This window comes from Equus caballus, chromosome 15 (genome assembly GCF_041296265.1).
Source record: "Equus caballus isolate H_3958 breed thoroughbred chromosome 15, TB-T2T, whole genome shotgun sequence".
Taxonomy (NCBI): domain Eukaryota; kingdom Metazoa; phylum Chordata; class Mammalia; order Perissodactyla; family Equidae; genus Equus; species Equus caballus.
This window is the reverse complement of record NC_091698.1, coordinates 55949738-55968269: the sequence shown is the minus strand read 5'-3', so window position 1 is coordinate 55968269 and position 18532 is coordinate 55949738. Positions and strand designations below refer to the sequence as shown.

Below are 18532 nucleotides of genomic sequence, written 5' to 3'. Positions count from 1 at the left end.
ATGAGGGGTAAAGGTGCATATGTTTTAGACAGCTTCGTTGACATATAATTAACGTACAGTAAATTGCACGTTTAAAGTATGCAATTTGATAACTCTCCACATGTGTGTACAACCTTGAAATCATCACCACAATCAAGATAATTAACATATCCGTCATCACCTAAAGTTTCCTCATCCACTCCATACCCCTGTTCTTAGGCAATCAGTGATCTGCTTTCTTTCATTATAGATTAGTTTACATATTCTGGAGTTTTATATAAATGGAATCATACAGGACGTACTCTTTTGGTCTGGCTTCTTTCACTCACCTTAACTATTTTGAGATTCATCCATGTTGTGTGTATCAGTAGTTCATTCTAAAGGTGCATATATTTTGAATTATATTTGTTATAGAAAGTAAATAATTTTCTTTTCCTCCATTGTGTCTTATACTTTAGAAAAGGTTTAGATGGGACTGAAAATTCCTTTGAACCTAAAGTTCCTTCTGGAACTTGTTTTGATGTACTATATCTAAGTCCTTTAAGATCCCAATGGAGGTATAAAAAACTTACATATCCTTCTGTAAGGATTTAAATGCATTTTCATTTTCAGTCATCAGTCTTTCAGTCCATTATTAAGAGTCTAATGTAAAATCAAACAGTTAAACACACTTTTGGAGTGTAATATACTTCTGAAGACTATCTTCTTGACCCTTCTGGGGGATTCTTGGGGGAAACCCTTGTGCTTGGTCTCATGTGAGAAGTGGATATCTCTAAAGTGGTTATCTCAGAACTTCACACTCAGATTAGCTGTAGATACTAAACAATAAAGTGCTAACCAATAAATATGATTTGAATGACTTGTGTTAACACTGTATAGGAGCTCAATTTGAATGGGAGAACAAGGTGTCTTTACCACACAATCTTGGAAAATTACATTTCAACCTTGTTATTTAATACTGAGAGGGAAAATTTTTTAGTCTGCTGTTTTGAAAAAACCAAAATGGTTAAAATCCATTATTATTGCTATCCTAATTTCACCCTCCCCCCCTTTTAAATTTTCAGGTGGGTATAACCCATATATAGAGATAATGGAACAACCCAGGCAGAGGGGAATGCGTTTTAGATACAAATGTGAAGGGCGATCAGCGGGCAGCATTCCAGGGGAGCACAGCACAGACAACAACCGAACATACCCATCCATCCAGGTAATAGCCCATTCTCCTGTTTGTCTCACTGTCACTTGCTTCATATTTTAGCCACAGAAATAACATTAAAGGCCCAGTTTCTTTACAGTCATCTCCATGGGTTTTTCTTCTTCTTTTTAATTGATCTGTACTAGATAGATGTCAGAGACATTTCTTAAATAGAGTGTGGATTCTTCATCCCTGCAGATAGACATACATTGTTGTGTGTTAATCTAAGTAGAGTGACTCACAGTGCTTAGTGTACGCTGGCAGCTTTTGGATGATGGGATGGATCCTTTTCATGGAATACAGAGCTAATGAGGAAAAAGCAGTCTCTGCTTCCAGAGGTGAGCAAAATTGTTCTGTAGATAAAAACATGGATTTGGGAACTCAGTTAGAATTCTTCTTCCTGCAATCACTTGGCTAATCTAGAGGCTCCGGAAAAGGAGTACATTTTGTCTCCTTTTTCCTTACCTTCATTGCCTATGACCCTGATTCTCTAGGTTGCTTTGACTGATGTGAAATATTTTCACTTTTTAAATACAGATTTTTCATATTAGCATAAATTTTGAAAGTAGTTTTTGATCCAGAATTACTTTGGTTAATATACTATGTTTGTACCTATAAAATAGACTATATTTATATTTTATATTTATATACTATATTTCATTTGATTTTTAATGAATTTTTTACCCTTTAAATGCCAAGTAAAAACTTTAATAGCAGAGTGGATTTTGAAAAGTGTGATTTAATCTTTCATCAACAGATCTTAATTCACTGTTTTTTGACTAGTTTAATTACAAAGTTAATTTGGTTGAACTTAAAGGGAATGCTAAATTATAGAATAAGCCAATGGCAAAATTATGTATTGAAGTCCAAATTCCTAATTTTTATCACATTTTTTGGTAGCAGTATGAATTTGAGTTATCTAAGTCCTTTTATTTCAGTGTTAAAATGGGAGAAAGGGAGGCCGGCCTGGTTGTGTAATGATTAAGTTCATGTGCTCTGCTTCAGCAGCCTGGGGTTCATGGATTTGGATCCCAGGCGTGGACCTACACACTGCTTATCAAGCCATACTGTGGTGGCATCCCACATACAAAATAGAGGAAGATTGAGATAGATTTTAGCTCAGTGACAGTCTTCCTCAAGCAAAAAGAGGAAGATTGGCAACAGATGTTAGCTCAGGGCCAATCTTTGTCACCAAAAAAACAAAAAAAGGGAGAAATGCTAATAAAAGGCAAATAAGAAAACACTGTTCTTCTAATCCTTTGAGTGATTTTTAAGTCTTCTTCGTAAGTCAGCTTATTACATCCTCTAAAATATTTCTAAGATCTGTGTCCTTACCATTCCAGTAGGTCCTAAACACTTTACAGCTTGCGTTCTACATCAGCGTATCTTACAGTTTTAAGTGGTTATCTTCTGTTTCATTCAGAAAGGGAATAAATACTTCCTGATTACTGTTCAAATTAAGTTTAAATTTAAAATTGTGGATTTTAGTGTCCTCTTACCTGGTAAGCCACCCATTTTTAACTACCTTGCTTCCTTGTCTTATGCTGGTTTTTATATCCTGTGCTTTGTGCTTGCAAATTTGCTAGCTTTTGGACTAAACAGTTAGCTTCTCCCCATGCTCAGTGTCCTCCTTCCTCTTCCATGCTTACCTCTCCTCTTCTTTCTCAGTGTTCTAAATTTATTTACTGTGTGAAAACTTAATTTTGTGAAACTCAACTTGATATATTGCCTATTGTACAGTGAACACTTGGCTGTGCTTACTGACTAACAAATATTTTTTGAAATGAAATGTCACATATTAAGTAAATTGATCATATTGGTGTGCTGTCATTTTCAGTGTGGCTTAAATGTATACTTTCAAGGGATGTTTATGCTATGACAGTGAATATAAGAGCACGGCGTTCAGTGATTCAGCATCTGCCTATTTCCTCCTGCTCTGTGATAATATTTTGGTATAATTTTACTTGTTTTCAAGGGAAAATAAGCAGAATCAGATGGCATGACCTATTGAAATTAGGGCAGAAAATAGTATGCCAAGGAACTGAGAGGTAAATTCTTCCCTACTGGTATTCTCTGGAAAGTTTCAAACTGCAGTTGCCAGTCAATTTGACGTTATTTATCCAGTGCTAAGTTGTGTAAATTGAACTTTCATTTAATAGGTCAGTTCTTAATGAGATATATTTATGGATCATATATTTAATTTTCCCCCTTTTCAGATTATGAACTATTATGGAAAAGGAAAAGTGAGAATTACATTAGTAACAAAGAGTGACCCATATAAACCTCATCCTCATGATTTAGTAGGAAAAGACTGCAGAGATGGCTACTATGAAGCAGAATTTGGACAAGAACGCAGACCTTTGTTGTAAGTACAGAGTCACAGACATCTTCAGGAATAGCATGAGCATAGGATGCTCTGTTTCCTATCCGTGTACATCTGTTATTTTTTAGTAGAATAAACTAATTCCTCATTCTCCTTTTATTTACTATTGTATACATTTAAATTTTCTTACTGTTTGCGTTAGAACTACCCTTTCATTCTTCCGTAGTAGACACAGCCCATGACAGTAGCAGGAATACTTCTTTATTGTTACTAAAAGTAGACATAAACTTATTTTATGCTGTAATTTTCTTTCTTAGTTTGAACAATTTCTGCAAGGTTTTCTTTCATAAAATTTTACCGTCTTTTCATTAATAGTTAACTTTAAAAATTGCCAGATGTGAGAAAATCAACTGGAAAACTGGAATTATTATTTAGCAAAGGTCAGGTTATAAAATTAACATAAAACAATAGTTCTAAGATTTAAAAATTTATGTGACACTTCATGTTGGTGAGGCTGCCAGAAGATGGGCCCATTCATCATATTGATGAGAGTATAAGTTAATAAAATCTTTCTGGCAGGCGTTTTAACAAGTACTTAGCAAAAGCCTGAGAAATATGAATGTCTCTTGAACCAGCAGTTCTACTTCCAGGAATCTATCCTCAGGAAACAATTAATTAAACATGTTCAGACACTCAGCTACAGTGATGTTCATTGCAGCTCTGTTTGTAATGGCAAAAAGTTAGAAGCAATCCAAAACATAAACAGAGCGGGATTAAAGAAACTGGTACATCCATGCAATGTACTCCTATGTGGCCTTAAAAATAATATTGCAAATATGTCTTTGTATAGAAAGACATTCACAAAATGTTAGATAAATAAAATAGATTTTAAAGCAGTATATAATAAAGCATCTTTTTCGTTTAGAATAAATGTGTACATATACATGGTAGAATATACACTAAAGTATTAGTAGTTGTCTCTGGGTGGGTAGGATTGTGGGTTTTTATGTTTTTCTTTTAATTTGTGGTTGTTTATAATTCATTTTTTTGTAATGAATATGTATTACCTTTGGGGAAAAATGACGCTAATTGCAACAGGAAAAAAGTTGTAGCCTCCTTATGTATTAGTAATAACCATTTAGAAAACATACTTTAAAAATATTCCTCTTACAAGAACAACACAGAACGTTAAATATCTAGTAACACACACGTGGCAAGAAATATTTCCTGTTTATATTATTTGACTTCGCAACAGCATTTTACACTGTAGACTACTCCTTTTTTGAAACATTCTTATTTCTGGATTTCTGTTAGAACAAACTCTCCTGTTTTACTTCCTACTTTTCTGGCTGTTCCTTTTCAGTCTTACTTACAGGCAATTAAACTTTTGGACTACCTTAATTGTGTCCGATAACGTCCCAGTAATGCCCTTTATGCTGTTCTGCCTCTCTCCCCAAACCAGGATCTTGTCAAGGATCACATACTATATTTAGTTGCCATGCTTATTTAGTCTCCTTCCGTTTAGAACAGTTTCCCAGCCATTTTTGGTCTTTCATGACATTAACATTTTTGAAGAGTCTAGGCTATTTTGAAGATTGTTGTTCAGTGTGAATTAGTCTGAGTGGTTGCTCATGATTATATCCATGTTCCCATGAATAACATAAATAATATTTTCATGTTAACATGAAACATTTTGGTCAAGAAATCTACAGAGATGATGCTGTATGGTTCTCAAAATATCCCTTCAGGAGACATGTGATAGTTTTTTCCATCAGTGATATTAATTGGCATTCTATTGTAAAGAAAGACTTTTCCTTCTTCTCTGTCCCCATAAAAAAATATGACTGTAGACCATGGATTCTTATATTCAGTGTACTGTATAGTCCATTACTGGCATTATTATTTTGATTTTCAAATTGACCCAAATTTGACCAATGCAAGCCCCTTCAGAGTGTTTCCTGTGTTCTTTTGACATGTCCCCATCTTTCTTTGTACACTTCTTTACTTTCTGACACAGCAAAGTGTCAAGACTTACTTGTACTTTTTTGCCTGAGCCCTGAAATCATCAATTTTTTCTAATGAGCCCTGGTACCTTTCAGTGGGGAATGGTATTTAGTCTAATTGCCTTTTTGACATATTCTCTTAAATATCCCAAAAGCACCTCAAATAAAATATGCCCCAAACCATGATCTTACCATGATCATACCTCTTTCCTCTCAAAATTGGTCTTCCAGTGTGCTTTATCTTAGTGGTTGCTATAAAAGCCCCAAACGTAGATGTCATCCTTGGCACCACTCACACAGGTGCACACATTGAGTTCACTAACGGGTACCTGCTAAATAGCTTTTGAACCTATCTACTTCTCCCAGTGACCGTTATCACCATCATACTACTACTGCTGTAGCCTAAATGTGGGCTACCAGAACAGCCTTCATCAACTCTTTTTGTACCTCCTCCACCTTCCCTAATCTGTCTTCCACTTTTTTTTTTTTTCACTCCAGAGTGATTTTTTTTTTTTTCTTCAGAGTGATCTTTTCAAATACAAATCTAATTGTCACACCTCTGGCAAAACATTTTAATGGCTTCATGTGGCTCTTGGAATAAGGACAGCATTCTTATATGGTCTTCATGGCCCACTTGTATTTCTAGCCTTCTGTTATACTGTGCTCCCCTTGAACTCTATACTCCAGTCGCAAAGGCTTTCCTTTAGTGTCCTGTGCTCACAATGCTCTTCTCTAGGGGTCTTTACATCTTCTATTCCTTCTGCCTGCAGTCTCTTTATTCTCCTCTTCCCCTAGTTCGTTTCTATTGATATTAAGTATCATTTTCTACAAGAAGCCTGTCTTCCCTCCCTGAATTGATCGGTTCTCTTCCATCATAGGTTCCCATGACATCATGTATATCTCCTTTATAAAACTTGTCATGGTTTCAGTTTAGCATTTTTTTCTGCTAAATTGCTTAATACCTATCTGCTTCACTAGACTACTGGTCTGCAAACTATTTTTGTAGAGGGCCAGATAGTACATATTTTAGGTTTTGTGGGTGTTATGGTCTCTGCTGCAACTGCTCAGCTCTGCTGTAGTAGCACAAAAGCACCCGTAGACAATATGTAAACAAAGCAATTTGTCTGTGTTCCAATAAAACTTGGTTTACAAAAATAGATAGTAGGCTGGATTTGAACCATGGGCTGTAGTTTCTCAACCTCTGCACTAGACTGTAAGCCCTGTGTGAGGAGGCATGTATATCCCCATTACTTTCCAGAGTTTCTGGTACAAAGTAGGAACCCCAAAACTTGTTGAGTGATTATGAACGAATGAATAATTGATTCATATAGTCTCTACGATCCTTGGTTTCCTCATGTCAGAATTTCAGAAATCCCCACTACTTCTAATATTCTGTGAATAGCAGTCAAATGTGGTTATTCAGATGAAACAGAATTGAGTAAGGTGTATTAAAATGAAGAATTCTTTAAAATCTTTTGTCAAAGAAAAAGTGAGAACCAAGGTAAGAATCTTTCAAAGAAGTGGAATAGTTTTGAGGAAGAGATTATAGTTTCAGGGTTTCAAGAAAGGATTATGAATTTAAGATTTATTGTTTAATTATTGTAGGCAGAGGAAGGAAATGTCAAAGATATTTTAGGCTAACAAAATCACAAGTGTAGTGAATGTGAAGAGCGTGAAGGTAAGACAGCGTGAGCGTGGAGAGGGGCACATAAGGCAGGCAGCCTCCTGTTGCAAAGTGCCATGTGAAGTCTGAATAAATAGTGATGTTTTTATAACCAAGTTTTGCTTCCTTATTCACACCCACCCAACTTTAATGATGTCATGGTTTTTCCATGTGGGAACAAGTATGACTGGTGGTGGTAGGGGAGTTCCCCCCACCATCATCTGTACTACACATATGCAAATTAGTAATATTTGTAGCTATTGAGAAGTTTTCCATAAATGACATTTTGAAACTTTTGTTAAATATTATTGTTAGTATTAAACATCTTTCTAATTTAAAAAACATTTCAGTGCTTTCTTATGATGAATCATTATTATAACTTTATATAATATGGCCTGAAACATATTCCACTGCTACTGGCAGTGAAGTCAGGGCTCAGAAATTAAGTGTGTGTGGAGTGGAGTGGATCAGGTGTCAGAGGACCAGCGGGCACTGTAGCAAACTGAAGAGCCCTGTGTAAATGGGGCTGCAGGTGCTCAGCTCCAGCCAGGCGTTTGTTTGCCAGCTTACTGTTGCCAGACCTTTAAAATGTTCAAGAGAAGGCAGAACTCCAGATGTTTATATGCAATTACCCGATTTTTAATTGTTGGTAGTCTGTGCACATTTTTTTTTAAATGTAGGCAACACTTTTATGGGCTCAGCTAAACATACCTGTGGGCTTCAGCCTGTAGACATCTTTTTACAACTTTTGATTTACATTATCGAATATACAGATTTTGTTGATTTGATTATGAATTTGGGAGGTGAATTTTAGCTTTGATGTTGCTTTCCTGTTAATCTTCATCTACTTTGGTATACCTGGTATAGGCAAATTATTTAGGTATAATTGTAAAATATTGTATGTAAAATGATACAGTATTTACTGTTTCTCTTTTAACAGTTCTCTTAGGAATATAGCCCCACTTTTTTTGCCCTCACATCTTTATCATAGCAATTGTAAATGTATTTCATGCTTTAATATCTCCATCTGACAGTATGATGACTTCACTGTTGGATATATCTTGATTTTTGCAGTATTCTTTAGTAAAACCTCATTTATGTGTCCTTGGGTTTAACTATAACGAAGTTTGAAAGTTCTCTGTTTTCCTTCTAGTTTTCAAAATTTGGGCATTCGATGTGTAAAGAAAAAAGAAGTAAAAGAAGCTATTGTTGCAAGAATAAGGGCAGGAATCAATCCTTTCAATGGTAAGTATGTTTGATATAATCATTTCTATTATTTGGATGTTGACTTATTTGTGTAAGTGATTTCTATTTGTATCTTAAACCTATATTTTAAAAGCTATCTTAAGTTCTGTGTTCACTTTTCTTTTTGTTGACTTATACCTGTATCTGAGGACTGAAATATATTTAAAATCTTTCACAGTGTTGAAAAAACATTCTTATGCCAACAAGGCTTTCTGGTATCAGTGGAAAGTGTCATTGTTTTCTATAAGAAAATTCTCTCAAAAATGCTTTGATTCTCATTCAGTGTGGCCATTTGCCACTCCAGCTGACAGTGTACACTCCCCTTTCTGAAGGTTGAATAGGCACTGTGGTTATAAGGTATTGGACTGCGTTTAACTCAAGGACGTACTCAACAGCGAAGCTTAAATTAATCCCACTGTGGAAGAAGTATAGAAATAGTAGAAGCTATACAAAATGTTTTCAAAGTTTGTTTGTGTATGTGGCTAGATATTTACTGTTTAGTGGGTTTTGTTGGGGGTGATACTGTCTGGAGTAGCACAGCACTGTATGTTGTTTGAGTAGGTAAGTGACTCCCAGGCTAAGTGGTGGCATCCTACACTACAGTAGTCTCCATTGTAGTCTTCTGCAGCCACTTAAATATGCATAATTCAGGAACTGAGCGACTGTAAAATTTGCAAAGAATAGATTTTGTCATCATATTTGACATCCTTATATTGTTGGTTTGTGTTTTTCCTGGATGTATAAAAATAATTTCAGAGATATGATAATTTAAGAAATATGTTCATAGACAAGTACTGTGTTTTTATGAACCATAAGATCTGCATCTCTTTTCTCTGTCTTTATTTTTCATACAATTTAGTATAATGCTGAAAGCAAAAGTACCCTTCTTCCCCTTCAGTCTTACTCATCAGAGGACACTACTGTTAAGTTTGATGTGTATTTTTCTAGAATTTCCTTTATATATGTATAGTCATATATATTTTTATATAAATGAAGTCATTCCTACTCTGTTGCTTCCTTTTTTCACTCAGGAGTATATCTTAAACATCTTTCCCTGTAAGTAGTTATATAAATCTATTTTACTGTTTGAGAGAATATTCTGTTGTTTGGGTATTTTCATTTTATTAAAAAAGCTCCATTGAATTTATACTTTGAGCTCTTGTGTGATTATTTCCTTAGGATAAATTTTCGAAACTGGAAAATTTTTGGGTCAAGGGTGTGCTCATTTAAAATTTTGATTCATTGCTAAAGTAAAAGGCCACCTTTTTAAATTAAAGAGGCTGTCTAAGTCTAGGTGCAGTATGAAACAGGGGTAATGTAGTCTAAAACAGAAGATTATGAATAATAGCTACTATTTATTAAGTACTTTTTGTATGTCAAAGAGTAAATGTTAAGTGCTTTATAATGTACACTATTTTAGTTAATCATTACAACAAGAGTGCTTTACAGAAGAGAAAACTAAAGCTTTGGTTATGTAACTTTCCCGTCATATAGCAATTACAAGTGGCGGAGCTGGAATTCAAATCCAGATCTCCTGACTCCAGTGGAAAGGGGATTAAAAAGGAAGGTGCAGGAGTGGAGGAGCAGATGCATCATCTGTGGAGATTTTTTGTCCTTTTTTTAGCAGTTCAGCCAGGCATGATTTTAATAACAAACACTCATATAGCACTTAGAATAGTTCCTAGTACATGATAAGTGCTTTGCATATTTTACTTCATTTAATTCTTATAGCAACCTATGAAGGAGGAACTATTATCTCCATTTTATAAATAAGGAAATGAAGGCGTAGAAAAGTTAAGTAGTTTGCTCAAGGTCATATAGCTGGTAAGCAGTGGAGCTAGAATTTGAACACAGGTAGCCTGGCTCCCAGGCTCCTTGTCTTATCTCTGCTATGCTACCTACATGAATAGAGACTTGGGGAAAGAACAAGCCTGCCAGTTGATTCTTCGCAGTAGTTGTGTTTTCTGTTGTTTAGTTTCTTATTTTTTGGTTTTTTTCTTTTTAACATCCATTCCTTTCTCTAGACCTTCTGCTGTCTCCCTAGTTTAAGAATTTACCATTTCATAATTTGAGTTGTAATTTTCCCCTCATTAGAATAATCGTAGAACAGTGCTTTAGCACGTAATTGTGATTAAAAAGTTGCAGTGATTCCTTGAATAATTTAAAAATTAAATGGCCCTGAGTCGAAAGTCTTCCATGTGTAGCTCTAGCATGTCTTTCCTGCCTTTTCTTCTTTTCTCCTCTTCATGAACCCTTCGCTATGCCAGAAGAACTCTCTCTCAGTCCATCTTCTCCATTCTTCTCACTATCATCGTAGGAATGTAAGCTTACATCATTTTTAACCCAAGCTATTGTTGATAGCCTCTAAACTTGTGTTCCTGCCTCTGTTCTTGATCACTCTCCAAGCAGTTTATTTATACAGTCTGCATCCAGAAGAATCCTTCTAAAACCAGGGTGAATCATTTCAGAACTCTGCTTGTCATCCTCCAGTGGTTTCAAATAATCCTCAGCAGCGGGTTTCAATTTGAGTGTATGTAGGAATCTCTTTCTACTTGTTAAAAATGTAGATTCCAGGCCATATTCCTACTAATTTGATAGGTCTTGTGTGGAGTGTGGGACTCTGCAGTTTAAGAATCCTCTAGATCCATGTTTCTTAACTTACTCGACTGTGATTCACAGTAGGAAATAGATTTCCTTTGTTCAGTACATACACACGCACACATACACACACACATAAAAATATTCTTAGTACATGCAGTATACTCTCTATTTCATCCCTCCCACCTCCATTTTTTGTTTTTTAAGAAGATGCTTATCCAACCCACTAAAGTAACCTTCTGACCACTGGATCCCAAACTACAAGTTGAAAATTTCTACCCTAGATGATTCTGGTGCAGGTGATCCATGGCTCATACTTTGAGAAATTCTGCTCTGCTAGCTGGATTCAACTTCTCAAGCATGGCATTCAAAGCTCTTCTCAATCTGATCCTTGTTTTCCACTCCGGCTTCCCCTCCAGCTTTCATCCTCTGCCTCAACTTCTGCACTTCCTTCGCCTAACACTCAGTGTACACATGCACACTTTGTTTCTGAGCTTTTTGCCATTCTGAACTATTTGTCATGTTAGAAGAGCCATATCCTTTCTCACTCCTTTGGCTTTATATATGCAGTTCCCTTGCATGGAATGCCCTGATCTGCTTTGTGAATTCTTCCTGCTTGGCCTTCACGTTTAAGTTTAAGGGTCACCTCTTTCAAGCTTTCCGGGACCTTCCCAGACGGAGCGAGCTATTCCGTCTGTTTTCCCAAAGTGCTGCATATTTTTAGTGTGGTTTGCTATAACTTTGTGTACGTGTTTCTTGTTCACTAAATCTTGAGATTCTGAAGGGCAGGGACTGTCTTCTGTGCATCTCTGGCACCTGGTCCAGTGTCTGGCAAATGGTGTAGAGGTTTAATTAAAATTTGTTGAAAGAATAAGTGAATAAGTGAGTGAATGAACATGCCTTGTTTGTACTTGCCTACCAAAAATACTCAAGTTGTTTTCCCTACCTGAAATGCCCTGAAAGCTGTTTCTGTTCTCTCAAGCCCAAGCTAATACCCTCCTCGTTATACCATTCACTCAGCAATTGATTGTGAAAATTTTGTGACATCTCTTGGATCATTTAATTTTTCAGCAGTTGTCCTTTGAGGTGAATGTCATGCTCATTGTGGTCAGGGTCTGCAATGGAACTTTATATTTCACTTCAGCATCTAAACAATGTTTGTGTATTACTGTTATATTAAATACCTCTCTTTATAACTAAGTGCCTTGAGGTAATGAGTTTCCTACCTGGATACAGTAGGTTATTTATCTTAACTACTTATGCATTCATTCCTTCAACAGATTTTTACCTCATTTAATCCTTATAGTCCTAGATTGTTCTTGGTGCTTGGGAGAAGTCAGTGAACAAAACAGAAATTCCTGCCTTTGAAGAGCTTATATACTAGAGAGAGACCAACAATTAACAAATTAAATAAGTGTATTATATAATTTATTAGACGACCAAAAGTACTAAGGGAAAAAAACAGCAATGTAAGGGGCCAGGAATCTATAATTAGGAAGACAGGTTATAAATTTAAATAGGATGGTTAGAGTAGGTCTCATTCTCTGTTCTGATACAGTATTCATAATAGAAATAATATTATTTTATTGATTTCCTAGAATATTGAAATAAAACCTAAAATGTGCGTTTCTAGTACTAAGCAAAACAAAGTATATCCCCTTGAAAAAACTCAGAACACTAAAAGCTAATTAAAATAACCTGAACTCAACTGTAGAATTATCCTTTCTTTGGTTGTTTATTTTATGTTATTTTCAAGATATACTAGTTTAAATTCTACCTCTTAGATAGGAATTTGTCAGAGCCAAACTGACACTTTTTTGTAGATGTATCACTTACCAGGAAAATTCGACTGGTAAAGAATTATAAGAGCATAGCTGACTTTGTTTTTCTGATATATATGATAGATAGAAACAATGGAATTGGAAGTGTTTAGCAGAATAGGATCTACAAATTCTGGTCTATAGACTGATGCTATCTCATTGTGACAGTCTGCTCTGTAAAGATCAAATATCATGTGAAAATACAAAGACTACTAAAAATTATTCTTACTTTGCACAGGATTATTTTGTGTACTACATTATCTAGTATGTTTTAAGGCCAGTCCTTATCTTTCTGCATTGGTTCTTTAAAACAGGAACTGTCTCTTGCAAATAAGGATATACAGCAACCAAGGAGTGTTAAACTTGACAAGGCTTCGTGTAAAATATTGTTCAGATTATCTGCTGTGCGCTAAAAGTCTAAATTGAGGGAGGAATTTAATTAAGGGCTCCAATGTCAAATTTTAACAGTGTCCACTTAGCTGGAACCAAAAAAATAGCAGTTAGGTTTCATAAAGTACCCTTACTGCAAAAGCAGAAAAAAAATTTAATTGTTTTATCATTTTCCAGCTATGTATTTAATACGTGTAAGGAATTCTAGTATTTAGTGATTAAAACCCATAGGATTTTAGGGGCCAACCCAGTGGTGCAGCAGTTAAGTTTGCTGCCGCTTCGGCAGCCTGGGGTTCACTGATTCAGATCCCGGGTGGGGACCTGCCCACCGCTTATCAAGCCATGCTGTGGCAGATGTCCCACATATAAAGTAGAGGAAGATGGGTATGGATGTTAGCTCAGGGCCAGTCTTCCTCAGCCAAAAAGAGGAACATTGGCAGCAGATGTCAGCTCAGAGCTAGTCCTCCTCAAAAAAAAAAAAAAAAAAAAACCCATAGCATTTTGGCAATAAAGAATGTGTAGTTCAGTTCTATTAGACATTTTAATTTTTTTACATGTACAGGGGACATTGACTTATGAGAGCACAAAGACTGTTTTGCAGTTGAGTTTGATGGATTATTTTATACTGGTAGTCTGAAAGGGAGTACAGTTTAAAAAGACAAGTAGTCTCTAATACAGATTCTCATCTCTAAAGTCCGGTAATACAAGAAAATAAGAGCCTTTCCTTACGATTTAAAGCTTAAAAAGCAAGAAGAAAAAAAAGGCTCTTGTGTACTTCATTATCCTTTTTTTCACTACAGTCACTTTAATTTTTCAAGCCTTCTTTAATTACCCCAAGCAGAATTTAGGGCACTTCTTTTTTGTTTTGTTTTTTATTTTGTTTTTTTGGTGAGGAAGATTGTCCCTGAGCTAACATCTGTTGCCAGTCTTCCTCTTTTTGTTCAAGGAAGATTGTCGCTGAGCTGACGTCTGTGACAGTCTTCCTCTATTTTATGTGGGATGCTGCCACAGCATGGTTTGACAAGCAATGCTAGGTCCACGCCCGGGATCCAAACCTGTGAACCCTGGGCCACCGAATAGAGTGCATCAACTTAACCTCTATGTTACTGGGCCGGCCCCCAGGCCACTTCTTTTATGCCTTCAGTACTCCTTGAACACACTCTCATTATAATGCTTTTCATGTTATGTTATATAATTTTAGTTTATATACCTGTTTCTCATCCAGACACTAATCTCACTGAGGGGAGGTACTGTCTTTTCATATGTGTATTCCGCAGTTATTTTAGTGTGTAGCACTTGATAGAAGCTCAATAAATACGTTGAAAGAATGACTAAATTAACAATAGACTGCTATTTACCTTTTTCCTGGCACATAAGCACCTAAATATTAGCTTTTATTATACCTATGGGATAATCCATATGTTTTAAGTAACAGAAATTAAATGAATTATAACTAAACTTTATATCTTTTCTTAAATGAGACATAGCTCTTAAAGTTTTTAATCTACATATTGTGTATTATTGCCCTATTTGCTTTTATTTCAGTAATATTTAACAGTATTAGAATTTTAGAAATGTTACATCTCTAGAGCTAGTAGTTGTAATTGATTTAAAAATTTTAACCCCTACTTTCAGAAGAAATATATCATGATAGAATTTTTATTACACACACATTGCTCTTTGGATTAAGAAGTGATATTTACTTCTAAAGGTACATTAAGGAGAACAGTTGTTACCTTGTATTCTTTTGATCACGCATAAAGGAAATTTTAAACTAGTTTAAGAGAAAGTCAAGAGAATTTGATTGGTCTCATGCTTCCTTTTGCTGGATTTTGGATATGTTAAAACAGTACCATTTTCCACATTGCAGAATAAAATATTACGTTTTGTATTATAGAATGACATGTATATTAAAAAGACTACAGCAGGCATTATCCTAAATGGAGGAAACATCAGAAGCATTCCCTTTGAAGTTAGGAGTGAGAAAATGATGTGTAATTATTGGAAACTGTTATTTACAGAGAAAATTCAAGGATATACAAATAGATTATTAAAATAATAGGTTTAAAAAGGTGAATGGATGTAAAATTAACACGCAAAGTCAGTTGCATTTCTGTACATCATCTGCAGATAATTAAAGGAAATACTGTCAGACAATATAATCCAAGAAATAATGATCAAGATTTCTTTAGGGAAAATTATAAAGTTTTTTGATGGCGTAACAGAATACCTAAACAGATAGAGAGGCATATCCTGTTCTCTCATATCAATATTATAAAGGTGGCATTTTTTCCCAAACTGATGTACAGATTCAGTGCAATTCCAAGCAAATTACAAACAGAGTTTTTCATTGGATATCATGAGGTGGTTCTGAACAGGAAAAGGAGGATTCTTTATAGAAGAGGAACAGTGGTGAGAAACTGACCTTATCAGATATTAGAATTTAGTATCTGTGCTGCCGAAGCGAGCTCAGATATTAGGGTTTATTATGAAGAAGTGCTAATTAAGATAGTGTAGTATTGGGATAACGATAGACAGGTTGACCAGTGGAGTAGAATTGAGAGCCCAGAGACAGACCGAAGAAGGTTTGAGACTTTAGTTATGACAGAAGTAGCATGTCAGATCAAGAAAAAGGGAGGGAATGTTTGATAAATGAAGCTGGAGAAAAATGGTAAAGTCGGATTCTCTGCCTCTCGCCATATACAAAATTCGGCTGAAATTGGTTTTAACTATTTTAATGTAAATCAACACTTTAAAAACTCATGGTAGAAAATATTGGTAAGCAGAGTTTAGTCCTTGGTGTATAGAAAGACAGGACACGAAGTGTTTTCTATAAAGTTGTTGATGAATTTGATCGTATTCTTAATTTTCAGTTTATTGTATTTTTCAGTTCCAGAATTTGTTTGGTTTATTTTCTAGTTGTTGCAGGTTCTCTACTAAATTCTCAATCTTGTCTTTTAACTCCTTGAATTCATTAAGTATAGTTATTTTAAATCACGTGTCTGAAAACTTCACTATATGGATCCTTTGTGGTGTCTTTCTATAGCCTGTTGTTTTTCTTTTCTTTTAAAAAAATCGCTTTATTTTGTCTCCTGATATGCCTGCTTATTTAAAATAGAATAACAGTCATTGTATGTGAAAAATTGTAAAGATTTTAAGCCCAGGATGTTGGTATCTCCCTTCAGGAGATTTTCTTGTGTTGGGTGGCTAGTGACACTAGCAAGCCCATCACCGAGGATCAGTGGATGGTTCAGGTAATTTGAAGCTGGGCTTTTGTCCCCGTGAGGTCTGTTCTTTCTTCAGTTCCCCCTTACTCCTAGGGTATAGCTCCTCCCGGGCCCCAGTCAAAAAGCGTTGGGCATTGATTAGATCCTCCATCCTTAGCAGACCCTGAGTTCCTCTGTTTTTCCCCTGTAGTCTATTGAGAGTTCATCTCAACTTCTCATCCTCTTAGCCACCTCTTACAGAGTTATATCCTTTTATAATAACTGATAATCTAGTATATAAATTGTTTTTCTGAGTTCTGTGAGCCATTCTAGCAAATTATCAAACCTGAGGAGTGGGTGATGGGAACCCCCTGATTTGTTGCCAGTCAGCAGATGACTGCAAGGTGACAACCTGGACTTGCAATTGGTACCTTAATTGGAGGGGTGGGGAGCAGTCTTGTGGGATTGAGCCCTTACTTGTGGGCTCTTTGCTAACCCCAGGTAGTTAGTGTCAGAATTGAGTTAAATTGTAGGTCACCAAGTTGGTATCCTGAGTTGGAGAATTGCTGTGTGTGGGAAAATGCATGCACATCTGCTATCAGAAGTGTTGGTGACTAGAGGGAAAGACAGATGTTTTTCTTAGTTTCCTCTTCCCACCAAAACAAAATTTCCTTGATCTTCTTCCCAGTTGATTCCCTCTCCCTCCTCTGGCCCCAGTCAACTATTAATTTACTTTCTGTCATCATCGATTAGTCTTTTCTAGAATTTCATATAAATGAAAGCATATAGTATATATTTGATATCTAGTTCCTTTTGCTCAGCATACTGTTTTTGAGATATATCCATGTTAGGGTATATATCCTTAGTTTGTTCTTTTTTGTTGTATGGCTATCACAGTTCATCCATTCACAGAGTTTTGTTTGTAAACTTATCAGGAGCACTTAGCTACTAATTTTGTGTGTGTGTGTGTGTGTATTGATTAGTCATCTTTGGAATTGAGAAACATTATCTTGAACTCTATAATGCTGTAAAAAGTTGATTTTGAAGAAATAGACCTCATTGCCTACGTAATTGTGCCAGTAGAGGATGCTGCTGTGGTACGGATGTTCATATCACAACATTTTAACCTTTTAGTTGTATAGATATGTTCCTATAGACTCCTTCAATTGCTAGACTTACAAATGCTGAAAATAGGGTAATTTTAAATGTTGTGATAGCACTGAGACTGTGAATGTAGTTTAAATAAAAAGTCAAAATAACATTGTCTTTTTTTTGGTTATTGCCTATAAGACTAAAGGATTTGGGTTTTGACTATGTTTTCAAATTTAGTATTTCAAATTTTAATACTTTTTGAAAAATAAAAATTTTCATATAATTTAATATGTGTATTTCATGCTTTTTAAAAATATGACTGTTATTTACGATTTATTGCTACAGCTTATGGTGTTCTTTGAAAAGGCAGTAGTATTTTCCTTTGGAACTGGATTTCTTCTCAAATATCAACAAACTGTCATTATATTATATTTTGTCATGAAGAATGGGTTTTTATATTTTTTTCAGAACTGCAGATTTTTCCTGCTATAGGATTTGTTTGTTTTTAAAGCAAACCTAATTTGCATATAAAATTTTTTATGGAAACAAACTGCCTTTCATCATCTAGTATCCTCTTAGTATTTAATCTCTAAAATATTGATCTAAATTTTAGTAGATATTCCTGTGTATGTCACTTTTATACAAAACATGTAAAATTTTCTGATAGAGTTCAATTCTTATTAAGAGCATAGGCTCTGGATTCAGTGACCTGAGTTTGAATTCCTACTCTCCCAGTTCTTAGCTGTGGAACTTTGGACAAGTAATTTCATCTCTTTAAAATCAGTTCCTCATCTGTAAAAGGGAGATGATAGTAGTCAAGTACAGATTTAGGAGATAATTTACAGAGTCCTTAACAAAATGGCTGGACTAAATACGTATTTGTTGAATTAATGAATTAATACCTATTCTCTGTTGTGTATAACCTGCAATCATTTTTGTAAAAATTTGATTTGTTGTTAATGTCAGTTTGGATTCTGCTCTCAAGTCCAGATGGCTGGGATAGTTACTTCCTGATCAT

The 18532-nt window shown here is 35.3% G+C and overlaps 1 protein-coding gene across 2 annotated transcripts in view; it reads left to right on the top strand.

The window, feature by feature from the left end:
* REL (REL proto-oncogene, NF-kB subunit) overlaps positions 1–18532 on the top strand; it is a 34556-nt gene that overhangs the window by 8952 nt on the left and 7072 nt on the right. For both annotated transcript variants that reach the window (XM_014731153.3, XM_005599961.4), the window contains exons 2-4: positions 1044–1186; positions 3391–3539; positions 8317–8408. In XM_014731153.3, the coding sequence (XP_014586639.1) occupies positions 1044–1186; positions 3391–3539; positions 8317–8408 (384 nt within the window). The remainder of the gene's footprint in view (positions 1–1043; positions 1187–3390; positions 3540–8316; positions 8409–18532) is intronic.